This window comes from Pongo abelii, chromosome 6, assembly GCF_028885655.2.
Source record: "Pongo abelii isolate AG06213 chromosome 6, NHGRI_mPonAbe1-v2.0_pri, whole genome shotgun sequence".
NCBI classification, from domain to species: Eukaryota; Metazoa; Chordata; class Mammalia; order Primates; family Hominidae; genus Pongo; species Pongo abelii.
The window spans coordinates 141,532,566-141,557,572 of NC_071991.2; the positions used below are offsets into that span (position 1 = coordinate 141,532,566).

Here is a 25,007-nt window from a genome sequence, read left to right on the forward strand (position 1 = left end):
GGAGTTTGAGGCTGCAGTGAGCCATGATTGTGTCACTGCACTTCAGCCTGGCAACAGAGCAAGACCCTGTCTCAAAACAAACAAACAAACAAAAACAAAAGAGTCCAATAACCTTCATGGACACACAACCATTCTTAATAAAATATTAGCCAATCAAGTCCATCAAGTTACAAAAATACAATAGATTATGACCACCGGGCATTTATGCAGGAAATGCAATGTTGATTCAACATCCAAAACTAATTCAAATCAATGTATTTTGTTTATCAACAGACTAAAAGGAAAAACCAATTGATCATCTTAATAGATGCAGAAAAGACAGTAAATATAATTCAATACTCATTAATGACAAGGACTCTAAAAGACTAGTTATAGAAGATACTTCTTAACCAAGGATGGTGTCTAACGAATAACTTGCAGCTAACAACAGCTAACATGATGAAAGAACAATTTTCCTCTAACATTGAAAAGATGACCTGTATGTTTATACTCATCATTTCTTTTCATCTGAAAGTCCTAGTCAAAATCATAAGGTCAGGAAAAAATAAATAATAAGGATACAAATGAGAAAGAAACAAAATAAAACAATTTTAAATTTCAGGCAATGTTATTATATACATAAAACGTAAAGACTCCACAATAAAGCTCATAGACGTAAAGGAGTTTGGCAAGGTTGCAAGTGGCAAAGACAATATATAAATATATATATATATACACACACACATACACATATAAATATAAAAAACACACCATTAAAATCATGAAGTAAGGAATTCCATTTGTTCATAGTTCCATAAAAACAACTAACAAGGCTGGGCATGGTGGCTCATGCCTGTAATCCCAGGACTTTGCGAGGCCGAGGCAGGTGGATCACGAGGTCAGGAGTTAGAGACCAGCCTGACCAACATGTTGAAACTCTGTCTCTAATAAAAATACAAAAATTACCCACCCATGGTGGTGGGGTGCCTGTAATCCCAGCTACTCAGGAGGCTGAGGCAGGAGAATCACTTGAACCTGGGAGGTGGAGTTTGCAGTGAGTGGAGATTGCACCACTGCACTCCAGCCTGGGTGACAGAGAAAGACTGTCTCAAACAAAACAAAACAAAACAAAAAACAACTAATAAGATGGCAAAAACTGTCAGAATTAGCTTTTGTTTAACTATGGATTCTAGCCAAAAGTTTAAAACAAACAATGGAAAGATTAATGAAAACAGAAGCGGCCGCATTGCAGTAACAGAGTTTTGGGCATTTAAACTACCCACCTATCCTCTCTCACTTCCCAGATTGGTGTCAGCTGTGAAGATAACAACCCACAATTCTGGCGCAGATTTAACAATGTGCGTGAGAAAGAGCAATATGAACCTTATTCTCAAAGAAAATTGGTTACAATTTTCTAACCATTTGGAAGCCAACTAAAGGGCTGGTGGAAGGGCTTACCTTTGTTTTGCTTGAGTGGGAGTTTTCCCAGGGCTGGGGTATCTTCCTAGGTGCCATTTGCTGAATGCAGTTAAAAGCAAAAGTATTGGTTGCAGTAGTCCTGGTCTAGGGATAAAAGTGGTAACAAGCAACAGACAGAAAAGACTGGGAAGAAAATAGGTTGGGGAAGAAGGTACATTGGAAAACAAGGGATTTTTTATAACTCAGGTGTATGCCAGAAAACTAAGAAAGCCAGTTGTGTATCCAGAGCAGAATGCATGCTCAGTAAAGGCCTGAGAAGGCCCTAAGATTTCACCTCTGAATGACCTTCAGGCTCTAACCAATAACAATTGACAGCTAAAACCGAGTTGCAATGGCCAAAGTGTGGGGGTGTGCCCCAAACAGAACTAGTGTCAACCCCAACAGAGAATAATAATAAAGAATAAAATGCTCCTTACAATAAAAACAAACAACAACAACAAAAAGCTGGACATAACAACAAATATACGTGGACTCTGAAAAAAGAAGGCAGATAGCCAAGGGACCTCAGGCACAACACACAGGTTCTTGGAGTTCCCTTATTGCCTCCTGTATATACTGAACAGGAATCTACAGAAGACTTCAACTTGAAACCAATTGGTATAGGAAAATAAAACTCCAAGGAAAGCCTGTACAGCTGAATTCTAGGATAAGATCGTGTCAACATGTTCTAGAATACAGCCAATTTTTATCTGCTAAATATCTCCATTCTAGAATTGCTTGTATAAAATGTTGACTCCAAGAGTCAAAAATGATTGTCACAGTAATTCACAGAATCTTCTCACAGTAGATGGACATTTTCTATCTTTGGAGGAGAAATGTGGTCCCCCTCAGTGACAACCATATCACAGCAGCTTAAAACCATGTTGAAAAATTGTGGTTAATATCAAATAATACATTTTAGAGAAGTCAGAGTTTTTCTGAGACTTAGAGATAAATCAAGGCCAGAGATTTGAAAGAGATGCCTTACTTTTATTTGCTACTATTTGGTTTTCATGCTTCAGTCCTATAAGAGAAATTGTATTGAAGGCTGCTTGCTTAATTACCATAAATATATGTGGCTCTCCAGACTGAATTGTTTATAACTTTTAATATCTTCATCTACCATTGCATCAAATCACAGTGAATCTGATAGCTTTTCTTTGTGAGAGGGCAACTTAAGAGTTCTGCCGGCTACAGAAGAAGTGATTTTTAGTACACTAGAGCTTTGTACCAGAATGTGAACTACTGGTCAAATGGTACCCACAGGCAGCTGACAAAGTGACAATAATTCTATCAGGATAAATTTACATAGTGAACAAGTTGACATAAGTATCTAAAACAAAAACTGTCATTCAAACTTTTACTAAAATGTACTAATATCAGTCTCCTTTGGGCATCAATATCACATTTGGAGCACTTGCGTGCTCATCCTGTTTCAAGTAAGCCAAAGATGGAAGAATATTCGAAAGTCTATACATAGAGATTTAACTGCAGTACATTTTTCTCTTCATCTATCAAAAAATATGGTTCTTTCCAAAGTATGTGGTCATAAGTGGACTTTTTTTCCTATGGAACTAATAACATATAAAACAATTAAGATCACCACAATGGGCAAATGGAAATTTCTCTTGGATCCCACAAGAGAACTGAACTGCCATTGTCAAGGTTCTTTTCTCTTGGGTCTTGGCAGATATGTAGGGAAAGTCTTGGTACTCTATAAAGCCCTCAGAATCCAAAGGTCTTCACAGCTCAGTGTGCCTAAAATCACTGCCGTGTTCACCAGGAAGGTGATGGGCACCCTAGTCCCAGGGTGCTGGACGAACCAGCCTTGTGCCACATCAGATGCAGATGTGGTCCTGGTGCCTAGGGCTCTCCTGTCATCTTATCCTGGCTTTCAGCTTGAAAGCAGTGGGGCAATCTGTACCCAGTCACTCTTTCTAGGTTTAGAAAGTGGGTTCCTCACATCTATTCAATACCTGAATCTTTTTCTTCTACTTCTTCCTATTTTAGAATCGGTGAAGGCTTTGTTTTCACATTTCATCCTATCAGAGGCTGCTGCGCCAAGGTAAGTGCTCCCTCTCAGAGCATTACTTTCTCACTATGCAGGCAGCCCTGTTTCAGGCTCCTACAGCACAGCAACATTTAGACTCTAAAATGTTTAATGCCTCTCTGTTCTATCCACTCTCAATTCCTAGCAATCAGTCCGGATAATATTCTTGTCTCCTGAAATCTAAGTGCAGCCAGTTATGCAGTGAGCTGAGGGAGCAGGCTCCTCTTGCCACTTTGGAGACATCTCTTTGTGTGGGATCAAAAATTAGTGCCCCAGATTATGATCTCAAACCCTACCATTGACCCGATGACCTGATATCCCTGTGCTGCAACCACTGCATCTTCCTGGCAACTTGTTTCTGGCGGTGGCTACAAAAACTGCTGCTATCTTGGCAGGGGCGGAGGTTAAATGTCCATCAAATTCAAATTACTTGGAACCTACATATGTATAGAACCCTGACAAAATTGGGGAAAAGTGCATAGCAGCAGGCATAGGAAACAAAGATGTTTGATTCTAGACCAGTGGTAAATCTGCTATGAGGGGTAACATGTTTGAGTATGCTTAATGGAGTAAAAACTATTTTAAGTAAAAAGGCTGTACATATTTTGCAATAAGATGATACATAAAAATACCAGTATGCAATAATTAGCGCCAGTGCACCTTCATTTAGTTAATGAGAAATAAGGAATTCTTTGTTTTTCTTATAGAGCTTCCTCTAGGAGTGAAAACTTATGTAACTTGTGAACAAGTATAGCTAAATATGTCCATCTTTGTTTCTTTGCCAAATGTTGTAAGCTAGAATGATTTTTCTCTTCTTTACATGTATCTTTAAGTGTCTGCTATGAGGGTGCTTTCTAACGGGTCTATGAATCTCTGGTTTGGCAACCTTGTCCCATCCTAACCCATCCTCCCACATCAAAAACAAGAATATAATAAGGATGTTGTCATCCTGCTGATAAACAGTGATTACTTATTGTCTATACTTCAGGATAATTCTTACATGCCTCACTATTCCATGGTCTGGTCCGTGACAATAAAGTCTCTCTCTTTCTCTTTCCATCCATCTCTTTTCTGCTCATTCACTCACTCACAATTTGCCCACTCACGCAGCAATTATGAGTTGAGTTCCTGAAAATTTCAAGCTGTTTCAGATCTCTGTGCCTTTGTTCATTCTGATTCATCTGCCAAAAATGGCTTTTCCTCCTCCTAATTTATATTTCAAAACATATCCAATCATTATCTATTCTCAGATACATTTACCAAGCATTTCTAGACATTCATTTCTGTTATGTGTGTCTGATTAAATATGTATTTGTGTCATATTGCTTTCTTTTTAACATTTGGGTTCATCTCTAATAGTCTCAGCTTATATAAAATTTCAGCAGGATTAAAGAACATTTCCTAAAATAGTCAGAAATTTTAAATATAAAATACACTGGTAAGTCCAAAATGTGATATTCTTCATCAGTGTGTTTCACTCTAGTGGTTAAGGACATGCCTTTGTAGTAGGACCTGGGCTTTATGATTCTGATTTTATCACTGTCTAACTTGGAAATATTATCTAATCCATCTAAACCACAGTGTCTTCTTTGAAATTAGAATAGCAATGTCTAATTAACATTATTTTGTGGATTAAATGGGATATTGCATGCAAAGAACTTCCCAGCACCTATTAAATATTCAATAAATTATTATTAGAAGATTTTCTGAACTGTGATAGTTAGTAAGACAGTTAGTTAGTAAATGATGCCATCTAACTACCTTAGTAAATGGCATCACCTCTAGGTAATAAGCTCTATATTTGAGGTTCCTCCTTGATTTCCTTCTTTCTCTCACCTTCCATATCCAACCCACCAATTACTGTTAAAGATTCTACTTCTAATGTGTATCTTAAATCCACTTCTCTGGAACCACAGTATCTCAGTTCACTGTCGCCTATTCTGAGTAGCCTCCGACTAGTTTCATAGCTCACAGCTCACACTCTTGCCTCCAAGGAGTCCATTTTGCAATGACAGAGTTATCTTTCCATTGCATAAATCATATCATGTCCCATTCACCTTTAATCTTTTGCTTGTTTCCGACTGCTTTTAGACCACTGTTCAGATCCCTGATTATTAGAACCTCTGGGGTCCTGCACCTTCTGGCCCTGCCTTCCTGCCTTCTTCCTTGGCTCGTTTCCCATCCATCACAGCACGGCAATCATACCTCCTTCAGCACAGTTCCCTCCCACCTCAGCCCTTCAAAGAGCTGGGGTCCTAGAATCCTTCCCAGCCTTAATATCACCTCCTCAAAGGTCAGAGGGACCTTTCCAGATTACTTTAGTATTATGTTGTGTCTGTTAACCTTCATAGAAAATATTTCAAATTTTCTAATGCATCTCTATCTTTGTTTGCTTATCTTTAGAAATCTCCACTCAGTGATCCCCATTTTCACTCTCAAGAATGTCAAATTCCCTGAATGAGCCCATGTTTATTTCGCTCACGTCTTTGCCTTGGATCACAGCAGCTCCTCCCCTCCCTCCTGTTAGTGTATTCCTACCTTCATCACTGCTCTGATATGGGGGGAAATCCCTTTCCATGATTATTGCCATTAGTTTATATAAAATTTCATTTACATTAACTCATTTGGATTTTGATCCTCAACGAAATAAGCTGAATAAATATTAATATTCACATTGACAGAAGAGGAAACTGAATCTCAGAGAGGGTAAGATTTCAAGGTCATAGCAAATCTGTGGCAGACCTTAGACTTGAATGAGGTCCAGGAGGTCTTTAATACTGAAAAGCCCAAATCTCCGCTATTCACTTTCTCATGTGCCTCATAGGTGATGACAGCTACTCTCTATCTCCAGGGATGGTAGATGAAAATAATAGCATGCGAAGGATAAAGGAGTTGTAAGGAAGAACTTCCAGAGCTCTAGGTAGGTGGAGAGACAGGAAGGTCAGGTGTATCTTTTGGAATTGGCAGTTGTAAGGTGTCAGACAGTGCAAGATATTAGAAGGAGCATGGGCTATAGACTGAGACTTGAATGTGATTCCTGCCCTGCTACCAGTGACAACGTGGTCAGTTACTTAATTCCTGTCCAAGTCACGATTTCTTCATCTTTAAAACAGATATTATCTCACACACACACACACACACACACACAGCTATGTGGAAATTAAATTACGTTGTGTGCCTCACGTACCCAGTTCATGGTCTGACCTGTAGTGTGTATTAATAAATGATAACTGTTACTGTTACTGATAGAGAAGACAAGGATGGAAGAATATAGCTGGGCCATGGAGTCTGATCAAATGACTTTTCCTCTCCAGGAGAGCTAAGCCCTGTGTCTCCAATATGGAAGTGGAGAACCAGACACGAGTCACCAAGTTCATTCTGGTGGGATTCCCCGGGAGCTTGAGTATGCGGGCAGCCATGTTTCTGATATTCCTTGTGGCCTATATTCTGACCGTGGCTGAAAACATGGTCATCATCCTATTGGTGCTGCAAAATCGGCCACTGCACAAGCCTATGTACTTCTTCCTGGCCAACCTGTCCTTCTTGGAGACCTGGTACATCTCTGTGACCGTGCCCAAGTTACTGTTTAGTTTTTGGTCTGTGAACAACAGCATCTCTTTCACACTCTGTATGATACAACTGTACTTCTTCATTGCTCTCATGTGCACGGAATGTGTGCTTCTGGCCGCCATGGCCTATGACCGGTATGTGGCCATCTGTCGCCCACTCCACTACCCGACCATAATGAGCCATGGGCTCTGCTTCCGCCTCGCTCTTGGTTCCTGGGCCACTGGCTTTGGCATCTCCCTGGTGAAGATCTACTTCATCTCCCGCCTCAGCTTCTGTGGTCCCAATGTCATCAACCACTTCTTCTGTGACATCTCTCCAGTACTGAATCTCTCCTGCACAGACATGTCCATAGCTGAGTTGGTGGACTTTGTCCTGGCACTGGTCATATTCCTTTTCCCACTCTTTATTACTGTCCTGTCCTACGGATGCATTCTGGCCACCATCTTACGCATGCCCACAGGAAAGCAGAAAGCGTTCTCCACTTGTGCCTCCCATCTTGTGGTGGTCACCATTTTCTATTCAGCCATTATTTTCATGTATGCTCGACCTCAAGTTATCCATGCCTTCAACATGAACAAAATTATTTCCATCTTCTATGCCATTGTCACTCCTTCTCTCAACCCTTTCATTTATTGCCTAAGAAACCGAGAGGTCAAGGAAGCTCTGAAGAAACTGGCATATTGCCAGGCCAGCAGATCTGACTAGTCAATTACAGTTGATTAGAAAGAAAGGTCTGAGTGGGTGCCTATATGTCTTCCTCCATCCTTTCTCCTTTAATGACTCAGTTAGGACACTGCCCATGTTAATATGACATCACCATGTCTACATCAATCTCAGGCGCTTGGGTGTCTGCATCTGTGCATATGGTCAGTGCTCTAAGGCCATACATGTTTTAGAGAGCTAGAGAAAACAATTCCCAATGGTTGTGACCCCAAATGGGGTTTCTAAGACTGTGAGTAAATTTATAACCGAATTAAGTAGGAAGAGAGATGGTGATGGGTGAGTTAGCTGTTTTTGGATCTGCCATACACTAATAGCTCTGGGGCCAGCAAAATAGGTGGTAGCTTCCTGATTTCCCATCTTTCTAAGACAGAGGTAGCAACTCCCTCAACAATCTCATTCTTGATGTGCTGGGAGTGAATTTTGGTGGCAGAGACTGCTTTTTGAGTTTTTGCAACACTTTTTGCAAGCACTTACTAACCTGTATTAAATCCTTTCTGCTTAAACTAGAGTGCTTTCTTTTATCTGTAAGTGAATTGCACCTTAAACAATTGTGTTTTGTCTTCTGATATAACTCACACAGTCGCCTTTTATTGAATTTTATATTTCCCTTCTAGATGCCACAACATATCCTTTAGTGGATGAACATAAAATAGATGATAAATAAATATCATCAAATATATGAATTGCCAAATAATAATTGCCCTCATTACTTCTCTTTTCTTTTGATCTTGATATCCTCTTTTTCCTGTGCCCCCCCGCCACCCTCTCTTTTATCTTCTCTTGGTTTTCCGCTTTCTCCACACTCAACTCAGAGATAAGTAACAGGTTTCAGGAATTGACAGAGATTTTCGTTCCATGCCATACTGATTCTCAACTCTCCTTACCTATATATCTAACACCCTCTACACACATGCTAGAACCTCATTGATCAAATGTGCTTTACACCCATAGAAAGTACATAGATAAGCTCACTCTTGGTTCATAGTTTTGCCAGTGGCAAAGAGAGATATATTTTTAAGCTGTATTCAACATAGCGGGCCAACATCAGTGGGAATTTAATTCTTTTATTGTAACAGTTTTAAACAGGAGAGTTTCTTGCATTAATAACATCTTTTAGCTAAGAACAAACCACACTTTCAAGAATGCTTTCTCTTTCTTCTTAATTAAGAAATGTTAGGCAGAATTATTTGTTCCATTTTATAAACTTCCAGAACAGATGTTCAAGGAAGTAAATAACATACAACCACAGACAGTGGGGGAGCAGAGGTCAAAAGTCCCAGTTCCCTGAATTCAAACCCTGGGTCTTTCTCTAGTGAATGGGCTCTCCCTAGAGAGAAAACATACTTCTTTAGAAGCCAAGTATGAAAGCTAGTTGTAAAGGAATATAGTTGGAATTATGAATTGCTATACCTGCAGAACAGTAATAAAATAAAAATGAAAAAATGTGAATTATAGGTCCCAGAGGAAAAAAGAAACAAAAATAAACTGCAAGCACACTTTGCTTTAGGGAATAAATGTGCAAAAGAGAACAATGCGTAAAATGGAAAGGATTTAATGTTTGCTTCTGGAATGTAGTTTGGTCCCTTGATGCAATAAATAAGTTGTGATGAATATATTTCTATTTAAAACCTAGACATACAAAAAAGAGATTATTTTCTGAAAACTTCAAATGAATCAAAATATAATGGCATAATCATATAGGGATGTTAAATATGTGCATTAAGAAAGGAAAAGACATGTTCAGTGGGGATTAGGAAATGCAAGACAAAAAAAACTCTGGCAACAACTTGAATTTTAGCCCTGGATATATTTTCACCATGTGACCTTGGTCATGCCATCTATACTTTTGGAAACACTGAGTCTTTATGTGTAAAATACGAGTAATAATAGTTGCTTGGCATTTCTTACACAATGGTTATGAGGATCAACTACCATGATGGAAAAGACGTTGATTGTTAAATATCTTGGGCAGTGCATGATCTAAGCAAGCTGCCACTAGATTAGGGTTTGCATGGGAAAACTGGTTGGGAAGGCTATGCTCTCTGGACCTGTCTAAAACCATTCCACACCTATTTGACTCCACATACATAAACTGGGAGGCTGCAACTATCAGGGGCAATTTATTTCTTTATTATTTCTCATGAATATCTTGGAAAGGGAGAATGTAGAAGTAGGGTTTCTTGGTGAATTCTATTAAATTTTTTTTTTCAAATAACAGATGGAACCTTGAGCTCCTTCCCCTTTGTGGAAGGAATACCTAAGTGCACAGGCTCAGCAAAGTAGAGGATGGAGATCAGACCAATGTAGAAATCTGCCTCAACAGAGAAAATAATGTATAGTGGATTGCTGGTTAAATTCATATAGAAACAAGCTATTTCTAAGGTGACACACAAAGCAAGCCAGAAGTTTTAGGGCATTTGGTGATCTTGTTGGGGTAACCATCATAAAAGGCTGGTAGTCAGTTTTTATAGTTTATCCAGAGAACACGCCCTGAAGATTTGATTATCACCAGCCAAACTCATAAGGAAGCCCACAAAATAAAATATAAATATATATTAATTACACATGCAGTATATATTTTAAATCACTATATTTATTCATTCATTTAATTAATATATATTAAGGATCTATTATGTACCTGTAGGGATACAATAGCAAAATATTAAAACTTGTTACCTTTGTGACCAGAAACAGATAGCAGATAATACCTTTGTGTGTGTGTGTGTGTGTGTGTGTGTGTGTGTGTGTGTGTGTGTATTACATACATACATATTGTAATGGGTTGAATGGTGGCTCCCAAAAATATATTTTCACACTTTCAACCTGGAACTTGTGATTGTGAACTTATTTGAAAAAAAGAGTCTTTGAAATATAATAAAATTAAGGACCTCACATTGAGACCATTCTGGATTATCCGAGTGGACTCAATGTCCGATGACACGTTCCTTATATGAGAGAGAAGAGAAAACAGAGAAGGTGATGTGAAGGTAGAGATAGAGATTGGAATTCTGCATCCACAAGCCAAGAAATACCTTGGGCCACCAGAAGCTGGAAGATACAAGTAATGATTCTCCCCTAGAGCTGTCAAAGGAAGAGAGCCCTGATGACACTTTGATTTTGGACTCCTGGCCTCCAGAACTATAAGACAATATATTTCTGTTGTTTTAAGCTACCAAGTTTGTGGTAATTTGTTATGAAAACCCTGGGAAATAAATACACATCCCAATTTGAGTGGCAATAAGTGCTATGGATGGGGAGGAAGAAAGCATGAAAGTATAATAGGAAGTGCTGCTGGAGATGAGAAATTTTAAATAAGACGGTCACAGAATCACCAAGTGAGGAAGAGATGTTTGAGCAAAAACCTGGAGAAGCTGTGAGAGTAAGATATATGGCTACTTGGACAAAGAATATTCCAGGTAGAGAAACAGCAAGCAAAGATATGGAGTCTTGAGTAGTATGTTTGAGGGACATTGAAGAGACTGAGCAGTCAGAGCAGTGAGAAAAGGGTAAGCAGGTGATATGGTTTGGCTCTGTTTCCTCACCCAAATCTCATCTTGATTGTAATCCCCACATATCAAAAGGGGAACCTGGTGGGAAGTGATTGCATCATGGGGGTGGTTTCCCCATGCTGTTCTCATGATAGTGAGTGAGTTCTCACAAGATCTGATGGTTTTAAAATTGTTTGGCAGTTCCCTTCCCACTTTCTCTCTCTCTCACCACCATGTTAGATGTGCCTTCCTTCCCCTTTGCCTTCTTCTATGATTGTAAGTTTCCTGAGGCCTCCCCAACCATGTGGAACTGTAAGTCAGTTAAACCTTTTTAAGGTAAATTACCCAGTCTTAGGCAGTTCTTTATAGCTGTGTGAAAATGAACTAATACAGAAAATTCATACCAGGAGTGGGGCACTGCTATAAAGATACCTAAAAATGTGGAAGCAACTTTGGAACTGGGTAATGGACAGAGGTTGGAACAGTTTGGAGGGCTCAGAAGAAGACAGGAAGATGTGGGAAAGTTTGGAACTTTCTAGAGACTTGTCGAATGGTTTTGACCAAAATGCTGATAGTGATACAGACAATGAAATCCAGGCTGAGGTGGTCTCAGGTGGAGATAAGGAATTTCTTGGGAACTAGAGCAAAGGTCACTCTTCCTATGCTTTAGCAAAGAGATTGGCAGCCTTTTGCCCCTGCTCTAGAGACCTGTGGAACTTTGAACTTGAGAGAGATAATTTTCTGGTGCCTGGCAGAAGAAATTGCTAAGCAGCAAAGCATTCAAGATGCCACCTGGCTTTTTCTGAAAGCATACAGTCATATGCTTTCATAAAGAGATGATCTGAAATCTGAACTTACATATGAAAGAGAAGCAGAGGATAAAAGTTTGGAAAATTTGCAGCCTGACTATATGGTAGGAAAGAAACAGGCATTTTCTGGGGAGAAATATAAGCCTGCTGCAGAAATTTGCATAAGTAACAGGGAGATGAATTTTAATCACAAAAACAATGGGAAAAATGTCTCCAGGGCATCTCAGAAATTTTCACAGTTGCCCCTCCCATCACAGGCCCAGATGCCTAGGAGGGATAAATGGTTTCCTGGGCCGGGTCCAGGGCCCCACTACTCTGTGCAGCCTTAGGACATGGAGCCCTGTGTCCCAGTCACTCCAGCCATGGCTAAATGGGGCCAACCTATAGTTCAGGCTATTGCTTCAGAGGATGTAAGCCTAAGCCTTACTGGTTTCCACATGGTGTTGGGCCTGCAGGTGTGCAGAAGACAAGATTTGAACTTTGGGAGCCTCTGCCTAGATTTCAGAGGATGTATGAAAGTGCCTGGATGTCCAGCAAAAGTCTGCTGTAAGGGTGGAACCCTCATGGAGTATCTCTACTAGGGCAAATGCAGAGAGAAACTGTGGAGTGGACCAGGAAGAAAAGGGCCATCATCCTCCAGCCCCCAGAATAGTAGCTCCACCAACAGCTTGCACTGTGCACCTGGAAAAGCCACAGCACTCAATGCCAGCCCATGAACATTGGGGGAACCCTCCCCCAGTATTTCAACATAGGTTCTTTCTGTTTTCCATGAGTGTCAGCCATCTGAGAAATAAAGAGAAAGAGTACAAAGAGAGGAATTTTACAGCTGGGCCTCCAGGGGTGACATCATATATCGGTAGGACTGTGACGCCCACCTGAGCTGCAAAACCAGGAAGTTTTATTAAGGATTTCAAAAGGGGAGGCAGTGTAAGAACAGGGAGTAGGTCACAAAGATCTCATGCTTCAAAGGGCAAAAAGGAGAACAAAGATCACACACTTCTGAGGAAACAGGACAAGGGCAAAAGCAGAACTCCTGATAAGGGTCTATGTTTAGCAGTGCACATGTTGTCTTGATAAACATCTTAAACAACAGAAAACAGGGTTCCAGAGTAGTTTGATCTCACCAAAAATTTACCAGGGCAGAGTTTTTTCCCCACCCTAATAAGCCTGAGGGTACTGCAGGACATCAGGGCGTATTTCAGTCCTTATCTCAACCGCATAAGGCAGACACTCCAAGAGGGGTCGTTTATAGACCTCCCCCCAGGAATGCATTCCTTCCCCAGGGTATTAATTATTAATATTCCTTGCTAGGAAAAGAATTTAATGATATCTTCCCTACTTGCACGTCCGTTTATTGGCTCTCTGCAAGAAGAAAAATATGGCCCTATTTTGCCCAACCCCGCAGGCAGACAGACCTTATGGTTCCCTTCCCTTGTTCCCTGAAAACCACTGTTATTCTGTTCTTTTCCAAGGTGCACTGATTTCATATTGTTCAAACACACATGTTTTACAATCAATTTGTACAATAGTGGTCCTGAGGTGATGTACATCCTCAGCTATGAAGATAACAGGGTTAAGAGATTAAAGTAAGACAGGCATAAGAAATTATAAGAGTATTATTTGGGAACTGATAAATGTCCATGAAATCTTCACAATTTATGTTCCTCTGCCACAGCTCCAGCCAGTCCCTCCGTTCAGGGTCCCTGACTTCCCACAACACATGAAAGCAGCCACAAGGGCTGTACCCTGCAGAGCCACAGGGGTAGAGCTGCCCAAGACCTTGGGAGACCACCTGTTGCATCAGCATGCCCTGAACATGAGACATGGAGTCAAAGGAGATGATTTTGGAGCCTTAAGATTTAATGGGTGGCCTGCCAGGTTTCAGACTTGCATGGGGCCTATAGCCCTTTGCTTTGGCCAATTTTTCCCATTTGGAATGGGGACATTTACCCAATGCCTGTACTCCCATTGTATCTTGGACATAACTAACTTGTTGATTTTACAGGCTCATAGGCAGAAGGGACTTGCCTTGTCTCAGATGAGACTTTGGACTTGGACTTTTGAGTTAATGCTAGAGTGAGTTAAGACTTTGGGGTACTGTTGGGAAGGCATACTTGTGTTTTGAAATGTGAAAAGGACATGAAATTTGGGAGACGCCGGGGCGTAATAATATGGTTTGACTCTGTGTCTGCACCAAAATCTCACCTTGATTGTAATCCCCATTTTGTCGAGGGAGGGACCTAGTGGGAGGTGATTGGATCATGGAAGCAGCTTCCTCCATGCTGTTCTCATAATAGTGAGTGAGTTTTCACAAGATCTGATGGTTTTAAAAGTGTTTGGCAGTTCCTTCCTCACTTTCTCTTTCTCCTGCTGCCATGTAAAACGTGCCTTGCTTCTTCTTCACCTTTTGCCATGATGGTAAGTTTCCTGAGGCCTCCCCAGGCATGTGGAACTGAGTCAACTAAGCCTTTTTAAAATGAATTACCCAGTCTCAGGTAGTTCTTTATAGCAGTGTAAAAACAGACTAATACAGCAGGGTAGGAGATAAGATAAGAGAGGCAAGAATAGGCCAGACACTGTTGAACCTGTAGCCACTGTGAGAAAATATTGGGTTTTACTCTGAATGAGATGGGAAACCATTGGTAGGTTTAGAGCAGTGGGGTGATATGATCTTTTTGCTTTAAAAGGATCACACTAGCTTTTGGTGAAGAACAGACTTGCATAAGGCAAGGGCAGGAGAAGAAAGAACATTTATGAGTCCATTATGGCATCACGGTGACACACAATGGTGGATATGACAAACAGTAGTTGTGGAAATGGGGTGAAATGGTCTGATTTTAGATGTATTTTGAAGATGGAGACAATACAGCATGTATATTCATGTCCACGTGGACCAGCTTGATAAAATATTCAGAGCACACTTTGTGAAGAGCTCTCATTAGTTAGATTTTGCTGCAAAGAAACCACCCCAAAACTTAGCAGCTTAAAATTATTAAGTTTAAGTCTGTAGTTTGAAGTCTGTAGTTTGAAGTCCGTAGATTTGCTGGGCAGGTCTACTGATTATGTCTGGGCTTGCTTATCTGTCTGCAGTCAACTAGCAGGTCACTGGAAACATGCCTGTGAGGTCTTCCCTCCACCTGGTCTCTTATCCTCCAGCAGGCTATCCTGAACTTGTCACATGGAGATCAAAGTGCTCTAAGAGAGGAGAAGCTTGACAAACCTCTTAAGATCTATACTCAGCATTCACATTCTATTGGCCAAAGCAAGCCCATATTCAAGAGGTAGAGCAATAGACTCCACTTTTTGATGAAAAGACCTGAAAAGAATTGTGGCCTCTTTGGTAGTCTGTCACAGCTTTTTCCCTGAAACAAAAATAAATTTTAAAAACGACCTTTTCCAAATTATTTTTCCACTACTTTTTTATAGCTGGTAACAGATACAACTCATTTTATACATGTCACTATGAATTTTTATAGGAGGCAACTACAAATATGAAAAACAGTACCTCTATAACACTAACGGAAAGAGACAGTAAACCTGAGGAATCACAAAAGATAGGATCATTTAAATTTTTTTAAAAGTTTTAATTTAAGTAAAAGTACTAATATCCTAAGTCTACAGCTCAAAGCATTTTCACAAATTGAACACAGCCCATGAAACCAGCACCCACATCAGGAGAAAAAGAATCACCAGAAACTACACCCCCATGTGCATTTCCAGTCATAATTCCAAGAGTAACTGTTGTCCTATTTCAAACAGCAGAGGTGGATTTTGCCAGATATTTAAGTTAAAAAATGAATTAGACAATATGCAATCCTCTGTGTATAGCTTCTTTCACTCAATTTTATGTTTCTGAGATCTTTCCTGTTGTTACATGTAGTTGTAGATAACATATTCTTATCACAGTATAGTATTTCACTGTGTGAAAATACTATAATTAGAATGGTGATAGTTGAAAAGTCAAGAAACAGCAGATGCTGGTGAAGCTGTGGAGAAATAGGAATGCTTTTATATTGTTGGTGGGAATGTAAATTAGTGCAACCATTGTGGAAGATAGTGTGGTGATTCCTCAAGGATTTAGAATCAGAAATACTATTTGACCCAGCAATCCCATTACTGGGTATATACCTAAAGGAATATAAATCATTTCTTTATAAAGATACATGCATGCATGCTTATGTTTGTTGCAGCACTATTCACAATAGCAAAAACATGGAATCAACCCAAATGTCCATCAATGATAGACTGGATAAAGAAAATGTGGTAAATATGCATTATGGAATACTGTGCAGCCATAAAAATAAGTGAGATCACATCCTTTGCAGGGACATGGATGAAGCTGGAAGCCATCATCCTTTGCAAACTAACACAGGAACAGAAAACCAAACACTGCGTGTTCTCACTCATAAGTGGGAGTCGAACAAAGAGAATACATGGGCATAGGGAGGGGAACATCACACACCAGGGCCTGTTGGGGATGGGAAGGGGAAGGGGGAGCATCAGGATAAATAGCTAAGGCGTGTAGGGCTTAATACCTAGGTGATGGGTTGATAGGTGCAGCAAACCACCATGTAACACATCTACCTATGTAACAAACCTGCATGTTCTGCATATGTGTCTTAAAACTTGAAATAAAATAAAATTTTAAAAGAGAGAAAATACTATAATTTATTTATCCTTCTCACTCTTTCTGTATAGTGTCCAGTTTGGGACCATCATGAATAGCATTGTATGGATATTCTAGTACATATCTTTGCTGAACCTATAGATGTATTTCTGTTGGGCATATAACTAAGACTGGAATTGCTAAATCACAGGATATGAATATGCCCAGCCTGATAACATATTGTGAAATAGTTTTTCAAAGTGGCTGTACCAATTTACACTCCCATCAGCACTGTATGAGCCGTTGAGAAGGTAGTTTTAAATGGTTAAAACTTCTGAATTAAGTGGAAACATTCTATTATAAAGAGACATGCATGCATATGTTCACTGCAGCACTACTTGCAATAGCAAAGACAGGCAATCAATCTAAATACCCATCAATGATAGGCTGGATAAAGAAAATGTTGTACATATATACCATGGAATACTATTTAGCCATAGAAAGAATGAGATCATGTCCTTTGTGGGAACATAAATGGAGCTAGAGGCCATTATCCTTAGCAAGGTAGCCCAAGAACAGAAAACCAACTACCACGTGTTCTCATTTATAAGTGGGAGCTAAATGATGGGAACACACAAACACATAGAAGGGAATAACACACACTGGGGCCTATCAGAGGGTGGAGGGTGGGAAGAGGAAGAGGATCACGAAAAACAACTAATGGGTACTAGGCTTAATACATGGGTGATGAAATAATCTCCACAACAAACCTCCATAACACAAGTTTACCTATGTAACAAACCTGTATTTGTATTCCTGAACTTAAAATAAAAGTTAGAAAAATCAAATGAAAAGTTTTTTTCCAAATGGAAAAAAATTCCATGCTCATGGATAGGAAGAATCAATATCGTGAAAATGGCCATACTGCCCAAAGTAATAGATTCAGAGCTATTCTCATCAAGCTACCATTGACTTTTTTCACAGAATTAGAAAAAACTGCTTTAAATTTCATACGGAACCAAAAAAGAGCCTGTATAGCCAAGACAATCCTAAGTAAAAATACAAAGCTGGAAGTATCACACTACCTGACTTCAAACTATACTGCAAGTCTACAGTAACCAAAACAGCATGGTACTGGTACCAAAACAGATATACAGACCAATGGAACAGAACAGAGCCCTCATAAATAACACCTACACATCTACAACCATCTGATCTTTGACAAACCTGACAAAAGCAAGCAATCGGGAAAGGACTCTCTATTTCATAATTGGTGCTGGGAAAACTGGCTATCCATATGCAGAAAAGTGAAACTGGATGCCTTTCTTACACCTTATACCAGAATTATCTCAAGATAGATTAAAGGCTTACATGTAAGATCTAAAACCATAAAAACCCTAGAAGAAAACCTAGGCAACACCATTCAGGACATAGGCATGGGCAAAGACTTCATGACTAAAACACCAAAAGCAATTGCAACAAAAGCCAAAGTAGACAAATGGAATCCAATTAAACTAAAGAGCTTCTGCACAGCAAAAGAAACTAGCATCAGAGTGGACAGGCAACCTACAGAACGGAAGAAAACTTTTGCAATCTATCCATCTGACAAAGGGCTAATATCCAGAATCTACAAGGAACGTAAACAAATTTACAAGAAAAAAAAAAACCAACCCCATCAAAAAGTGGGCAAAGGATGTGAACAGACACTTCTCAAAAGAAGACATTTATGGAGCCAACAGACATATGAAAAAAAGCTTATCAACACTGGTCATTAGAGAAATGCAAATCAAAACCACAATGAGATACCATCTCACACCAGTTAGAATGGGGATCACTAAAAAGTCAGGAAACAACAAATGCTGGTGAGGATGTGGAGAAATGGGAACACTTTTACACTGTTGGTGGGAGTGTAAATTAGTTCAACCCTTGTGGAAGACAGTTTGGTGATTCCTCAAGGATCTAGAACTAGAAATACCATTTGACCCAGCAATCCCATTACTGGGTGTATATCGAAAGGATTATAAATCATTCTACTATAAAGACACATGCACACATATGTTTATTGCAGCACTATTTACAATAGCAAAGAATTGGAACCAACCCAAATGCCCATCAATGACAGGCTTCATAAAGAAAATGTGGCACATACATACCATGGAATACTATGCAGCCATAAAAAAGAGTGAGTTCTTCTCCTCTGCAGGGATGTGGATGAAGCTGGAAACCATCACTCTCAGCAAACTAACACAGGAACAGACAACCAAACACCACATGCTCTCACTTATAAGTGGAAGTTGAACAATGAGAACACACGGACACAGGGAGGGGAACATCACATACCTGTGCCCGTCAGGGGGTGGGAGTGCAAGGGGAGGGAGAGCATTAGGACAAATACCTAATCCATGTGGGGCCTAAAACCTACATGACGGGTTGATGGGTGCAGCAAACCACCATGGCACATGTATACCTATGTAACAAACCTGCACATTCTGCACATGTATCCCAGAACTTAAAGTATAATTTAAAAAAAAGAAAGAAAAGTTTATTTTCATAATGAGAAATTCATATCACATTAAAATATAATAAAATATTTTAAAAGTAATTATGTAGATATTTTATATTTACACATGAATACAAATAACTGGGACTAAGAGTTATTATTATAACCTTATTTTTATGTTTATTTAGGAAGTTACAGGATAGTTACCTTTGTACCCATTAGGAAGAAAAATTGGGGGATATAAATAAATACCTTTATGCTTGAGTTTGGAAACTACTTGGAAGAAGTTGTAACATCCAAGGATTGTGAATATTCAAACACAGTATATCTAGTCTAATCTATCTAAAATTACAACTCTGGAAATTTAGATTGCAAATAATATCTGATTAACACTCCTGAAAAAGCCTCTCACACATAGAAAGACAAAAGTTCACAGGTATATTGATAATTAGCTATATAAAGGAGCTCTTAACATTTAGTTTGTGGTTGTCTTGCAAACTGGGAAAAGAGAGCTGATGAGAATCCTTAGCACGCTCAGTACAACAAACTTAAGATGAGCAACACTGTCAATGGCTGTGATGCTGCTCTAAGAAAAGACATAGAACTTTCCATGTGTCCTTGTTGCCACAAATATGTAGAGATATGTTCATTTCCAATAATGTTTTACACTCTAAGAAAATTAGAAGCAGTTGGGCCAATGAAAAGTAACTTCCTACCTCTGGTGACGGTGACAGTATGGCACATGGGGTTATTATAGGTATATTATAAGTAAGCTGAGCCCTGGTCACAGGAAGGGAAGCTGTGGGAACTATCCTGCTTTCCCAGATAATGTTTTGAGATCCAACACTTGAATAGATATCTAAAGTCAGGGCCAAGAATGGTTAAAACACAGCCAAGAGGCCGGGTGCGGTGGCTCACGCCTGTAATCCCAGCACTTTGGGAGGCCAAGGCAGGTGGATCACCTGACGTCAGGAGTTTGGGACCAGCCTGACCAACATGGTGAAACCCCGTCGCTACTAAAAATACAAAAAAATTAGCCAGGTGTGGTGGCGGGTGCCTATAGTCCCAGCTACTCAGGAGGCTGAGGCAGGAGAATCACTTGAATCCGGGTGGCAGAGGTTGCAGTGAGCCGAGATCACGCCATTGCACTCCAGCCTGGGCGACAGAGCAATACGCCATCTCAATTAAAAAAAAAAAAAACATAGCCAAGAGAGCTCCAATTTATTCTCTCTAATCACCTGTACCCTGAGAGTATGAGCAGACTGCATCCTTCCTAGGAACCAAGATTGGGAAATTGGGGACTGCTTTCCTGGTTTGTCCACTATAACTTAATTAACTGGTTTTTTTTTTTCTTAAATAAATCCCTATGTTAACAACCTACTATCTTGTATATAGTGGGTTTCTCTAACCATATCCCTCTAATTTGGGAATGATCACCAGATTGAAGCCCAAGACTGGCACTGCCTAATGCCATAGTCTGGGCTGAATGAAAACAATTGTAAGGAAGGAAACTGGTCTCGTTAAAAGCTATTTTCATTTGATTTCATGAAAGAAAAGATCTGAAAAAAGATAGGAAGACGCTTTGAACCGCTGTATTGAATCTTGGCAAATTTCACCTTAGTTAAAGATGAGCTAAAACAATGACAACGGCACATACCTGTGGACACGAGGAAGCCACAGTGTGTAAAGACCTGGGGAAAGAGTGTATTTCTGAAAATGGCATATGGCAGAATCTACAGGAAATTCAAGGAAACTGTTTTGCATTCTCCCAAGAGTCCAAGGATTTATGGCTTTTATCATTAAAGTATATAGTCAGGGAAAAAATAATATGAGATGAAGAGTCCAGTGTGTAAAGAGGAAACAGATTATTAAGAAATGTTTTAGATGCAAGCAGTGGAGGTTTGACCCAAGCTAGATTAAACAGTAATGAGAATGTACTGTCTTGAGCAACCTAACAAAGGATGGACACATTTTAGGCAAGGCGTGATCCTCAGGTCAGTTATATCTCCAACATCCTGTTTCCTTTTATCTGTCTTTCTGCCTTCCACATAGTTTGCTTCCACTTGGAACTGACTTTCTTTGTGGTCATAATATGTCTGTCAGCATCTTCTGGGACCTCAGACTTCTAGTAGGAAGAGAATGCCTCTCCTGGCACTTATTTCAAACAAACAGACATTTCTTTCCTAGAAACCCTTATAAAATTTCTCCTCAGGTGTTATGGGTTAGAATTTAATCATATATCCATGCCTTTCCCTGAAACCATCTCTATGCCCAAGGGACTGAAACATGCTAATGGGCTTAAGCCAGTCATGGATTATGCCTGGGACCAGAAATAGAATCGACCTCCAAAGCTCATGGGCTACACAAAGGAGAGTACATACCTGAATTAAAATTGTGATTCTGTTACCAACAGGAGTGTGTTAGTCCGTTTTCATGCTGCTGATGGAAAATTTACAAAAGAAAGAGGCTTATTGGACTCACAGTTCCACATGGCTGGGGAGGCCTCACAATCGTGGCAGAAGGCAAGGAGGAGCAAGTCACATCTTACATGGATGGCAGCAGGCAAAGAGAGAGCTTGTGCAGAAAAACTCTTGTTTTCAAAACCATCAGATCTCATGAAACCCATTCACTATCATGAGAACAACATGAGAAAGACCCAACCCCATGATTCAGTCATCTCCCACTGGGTCCCTCCCCCAACACGTGGGAATTATGGGAGCCACAAGATGAGATTTGGGTGGGGACACAGAACTAAACCATAAAATGGAGGGAGCAGTTGATGCTGAATGGCTCAAAACAGTACATACCCACTATACTACTTCGTTTTGGTTGTGTAAAACCCTCATTTATTTTACTTCCCAAGATGAATGGGGAATTTCTAAAATGCTCATGCTAAAAAAACAGAAACAAAACAGAGTAAAACCAAACACACATACACACACACACACTTCTCACACTACTGCTGAATGGAGATAACATAGAGTCCTATCGATCACATCAAGCTCCAAGTCTGAAATAAAATATCAAGCAGTCCTGTTCATATGTGCAGATAAAATTGTTTTTTTTTTCCTTTTAAAATGTCTTAAACTTGGAAACAGACAAAATAATCTTTGATTGCCTATTTTTGTTTCCGGGAGGATCTCCTGTTCATTGTCTTCCATGGTTACATGTGAGTTACGCAACAGAGAAATTTGTTTTTCTAAGCATGCTCTGCTCACCAAGGGCATCTTCATTGGTTTATTTAAGCATTCAAACTCAAAAGACTCCCGAAGGCCACATTAGCCACCAATGACTCAGAAGGATATCAGATAAGAACAGCTGCTCTTTAGTAAGACAATGTCAGGCATTTCTCTCAGCAGAAGCTTTTGCATCAGCAATCTGTGTACTGGTCCACATAGCCGCCCAGAGGCTGTCCTCTTCATAGCTGACAGTTTAGATCAAAGGTTGAGATTCACATTGGGGGGTGCAGGGATTTTCCTAACTTAAAAGCCTCACGATCCATAGGAACCAGTGTGTCCTATAAGGACTGCAGGGACATAGATTGCAGGATTCTCATAACAGGGACATGCCCCTTATAAGATTCACGACACACACCAAAAAATTGCCATACTTATTAGAATAACTATTTATAATTATTTTATTGTTACTCCAAGTCCAGATGTAACTTAACAATCAAGAGTCTTTTTTTGTTTTCTTTTGTTTTTTCAAAATCATTGTGAACCAACCATACAGTTGACACATTCCATCTTAGCTAGTTTCCAGGTTAACAGAGTCAAAATCACATGACTAAATAGCCCAGAGCACTTAAATGAAGGTGCTTCCTCACTGATCTACAAGGGACCATGGTGTTTTAGAAACCCACTTCTCGGTTCACTTTTAGCATTCTGTAGACACTTTAGAAGTTGAGTTAAGCAGAGGCTATCAGCAATCTGGTGTGGAATTTCTCTGTCAATACTACCACACATTTCTCTGTCAAAACTCCCACAAATGTATAGTGGGATTTTATTTTCTTTGGTCCCATCAGTTTGGGCTAGTGACTAAAGTGAAATACTTGATTCTAAAATTAGGTTTGGGAATTTCTGCATGGCCTAGAAATGGGCCTTCAATGTTCATTCCCCTGTTTATTTTTAATGACATAAACTTTGTCTTCTACCCCTGAATAAGAAGAAATAATGGTCCCATGAGGACTCACTAATAAGCTGCACTTGGCCCCGGGGCTGTATGTCTGTGAATAAATGGCCTTTTATAACAGGAATAACAACTTTGTGTCAGGAATAACATGTATTTCAGAAGTTCCCTGAATGGAGTTACTTTGGGCTACAACTAGAGAGTTTAGCTTTTTTCTTCATGCCAGCTCAAGACTACCGGGGTTTCTTACAGTTTGGATTGCTGGTTAAAGGCAAAAAAAAAAAAAAAAAAGCTTCTTTTGGTTAAGGGAGACCTATGTGCCATCCCCCTCTGCATTCAGACACTGACAGTCGAAGGTCATTTCTTTCTATCTGAACCACAAGAAGTACCTAATGTACTCTGATAGTCTAAAATTTCCATATCAAGTCTATTTTCCTATCTATCTTGCCTATCAAGCTAGTTTCATAGTCTGACTCACAAGACAGCATAGGTGGCATTTTAACCAGCTGTTTTGCAAACAGGTAATGAAGATCACTAATGTCCCAGCATGGGAAAGAGACATGCCCACTACCCTCCATCCTATCTCATTGTAGCCGATCTCACCTTTTAGGGCCTCCTTGCCTCACGCATCTCTGGTACCAGATTAATTATCAGTTAGGAACCTTTCCAATATAAGTAATAGAAAATTCAGCTCAAAGTGGCTAAGATAATAGATTGTATTGGTTCACATAACTAAACAGTTCTGATGCCACAGGTGAAGTGGCTAAGTCCCTGATCCTCAGCACATAAGGTCAGTGGTTACATTCCAACTGTCTTTCAGTGCTGTGTATCATATGAGGGAAGTCCCTCAAGGGCTTGGCCCCTCGCGAGGAGGGGACTCCATGGCTTTTCCTCACTCTTGTGCTGACTCTTCTCCCTCTCTCTTTATTTCTTTTCCCAAAGCCATCCTCCTTATCAAAACTCTCTGCTAAACCCCAGTTCCCCCGCCCACCCCATCTTCCAATTCCTCTTGGTGAAAATGCAGCCCCTTCTACCGGGAGGTCTCGCTGCTCCTCAGATCTTTTCTTGCCCAAACCTTCAGCCAGACAAGCCTTAGTATTTACTGCCATTCAATCCCTGAGGATGAACGTGGGTTCTCTAATTAAAATTCAATTCTTCTACCAGTGTTAACCTCCAGCCTGCTTGTTCCATTTCTAGATTGCCTGTTAAATAACAACAATTTTCGAAGAAAAATGTTGACTTTAATCAGAGAAAATACAGGACCCCGATTGTTGAGCTCCAGCCATGGCCTTTAATCAGCGACTATTAGTAAGTGTTTTGAGAGGCACCTTTGAATTGGTCTCCCTGGAACTCAATGTCTATTTTACAGGTTATTTGTTTGTTTCAGGATGCATCTAACAAAAATATTTTGACTTAAGGCCACTCTTTGACAGAAACACAGATATATATATATATGTATATATTTCTGGAGGGCAATTTAATCTGTAGACGCTTTAATAAATAAACACATAGATAAGTAAGTATGACAAATATTTATTGCATGCTGAGGAAACAGAGTTGAGTAATGGAATTCATAAGTTCCATTTATGAATTTTAAACTTGAAGCTAGAGAAACACAATATACACATGTTGACTTCAGACTGTAAAAAAGTAGCATGAAGAAAATAAAGAGAATATGTTGATTCTATTAGTCAGG

At 39.8% G+C, this 25,007-nt stretch overlaps 1 protein-coding gene across 1 annotated transcript; it reads left to right on the forward strand.

Annotated features, from left to right (window-relative positions):
* Nucleotides 1-3,171: 3,171 nt before the first annotated feature.
* On the forward strand, nt 3,172-11,609 carry LOC100433649 (olfactory receptor 6B1). Its single transcript, XM_054559139.1, has 2 exons — nt 3,172-3,502; nt 6,802-11,609. The coding sequence occupies exons 1-2, from the start codon at nt 3,228-3,230 to the stop codon at nt 7,760-7,762; spliced, it is 1,236 nt and encodes a 411-aa protein (XP_054415114.1). The 5' UTR covers nt 3,172-3,227; the 3' UTR covers nt 7,763-11,609.
* Nucleotides 11,610-25,007: the final 13,398 nt, after the last annotated feature.

Bases quoted from the DNA above. Each gene is read 5' to 3' on its own strand.
- LOC100433649 (XM_054559139.1), top strand. From the start codon at position 3,228: ATGGGCACCCTAGTCCCAGGGTGCTGGACGAACCAGCCTTGTGCCACA. The intron at 3,503-6,801 runs GTAAGTGCTCCC...TTTCCTCTCCAG, and splicing joins TCAGAGGCTGCTGCGCCAAG to GAGAGCTAAGCCCTGTGTCT.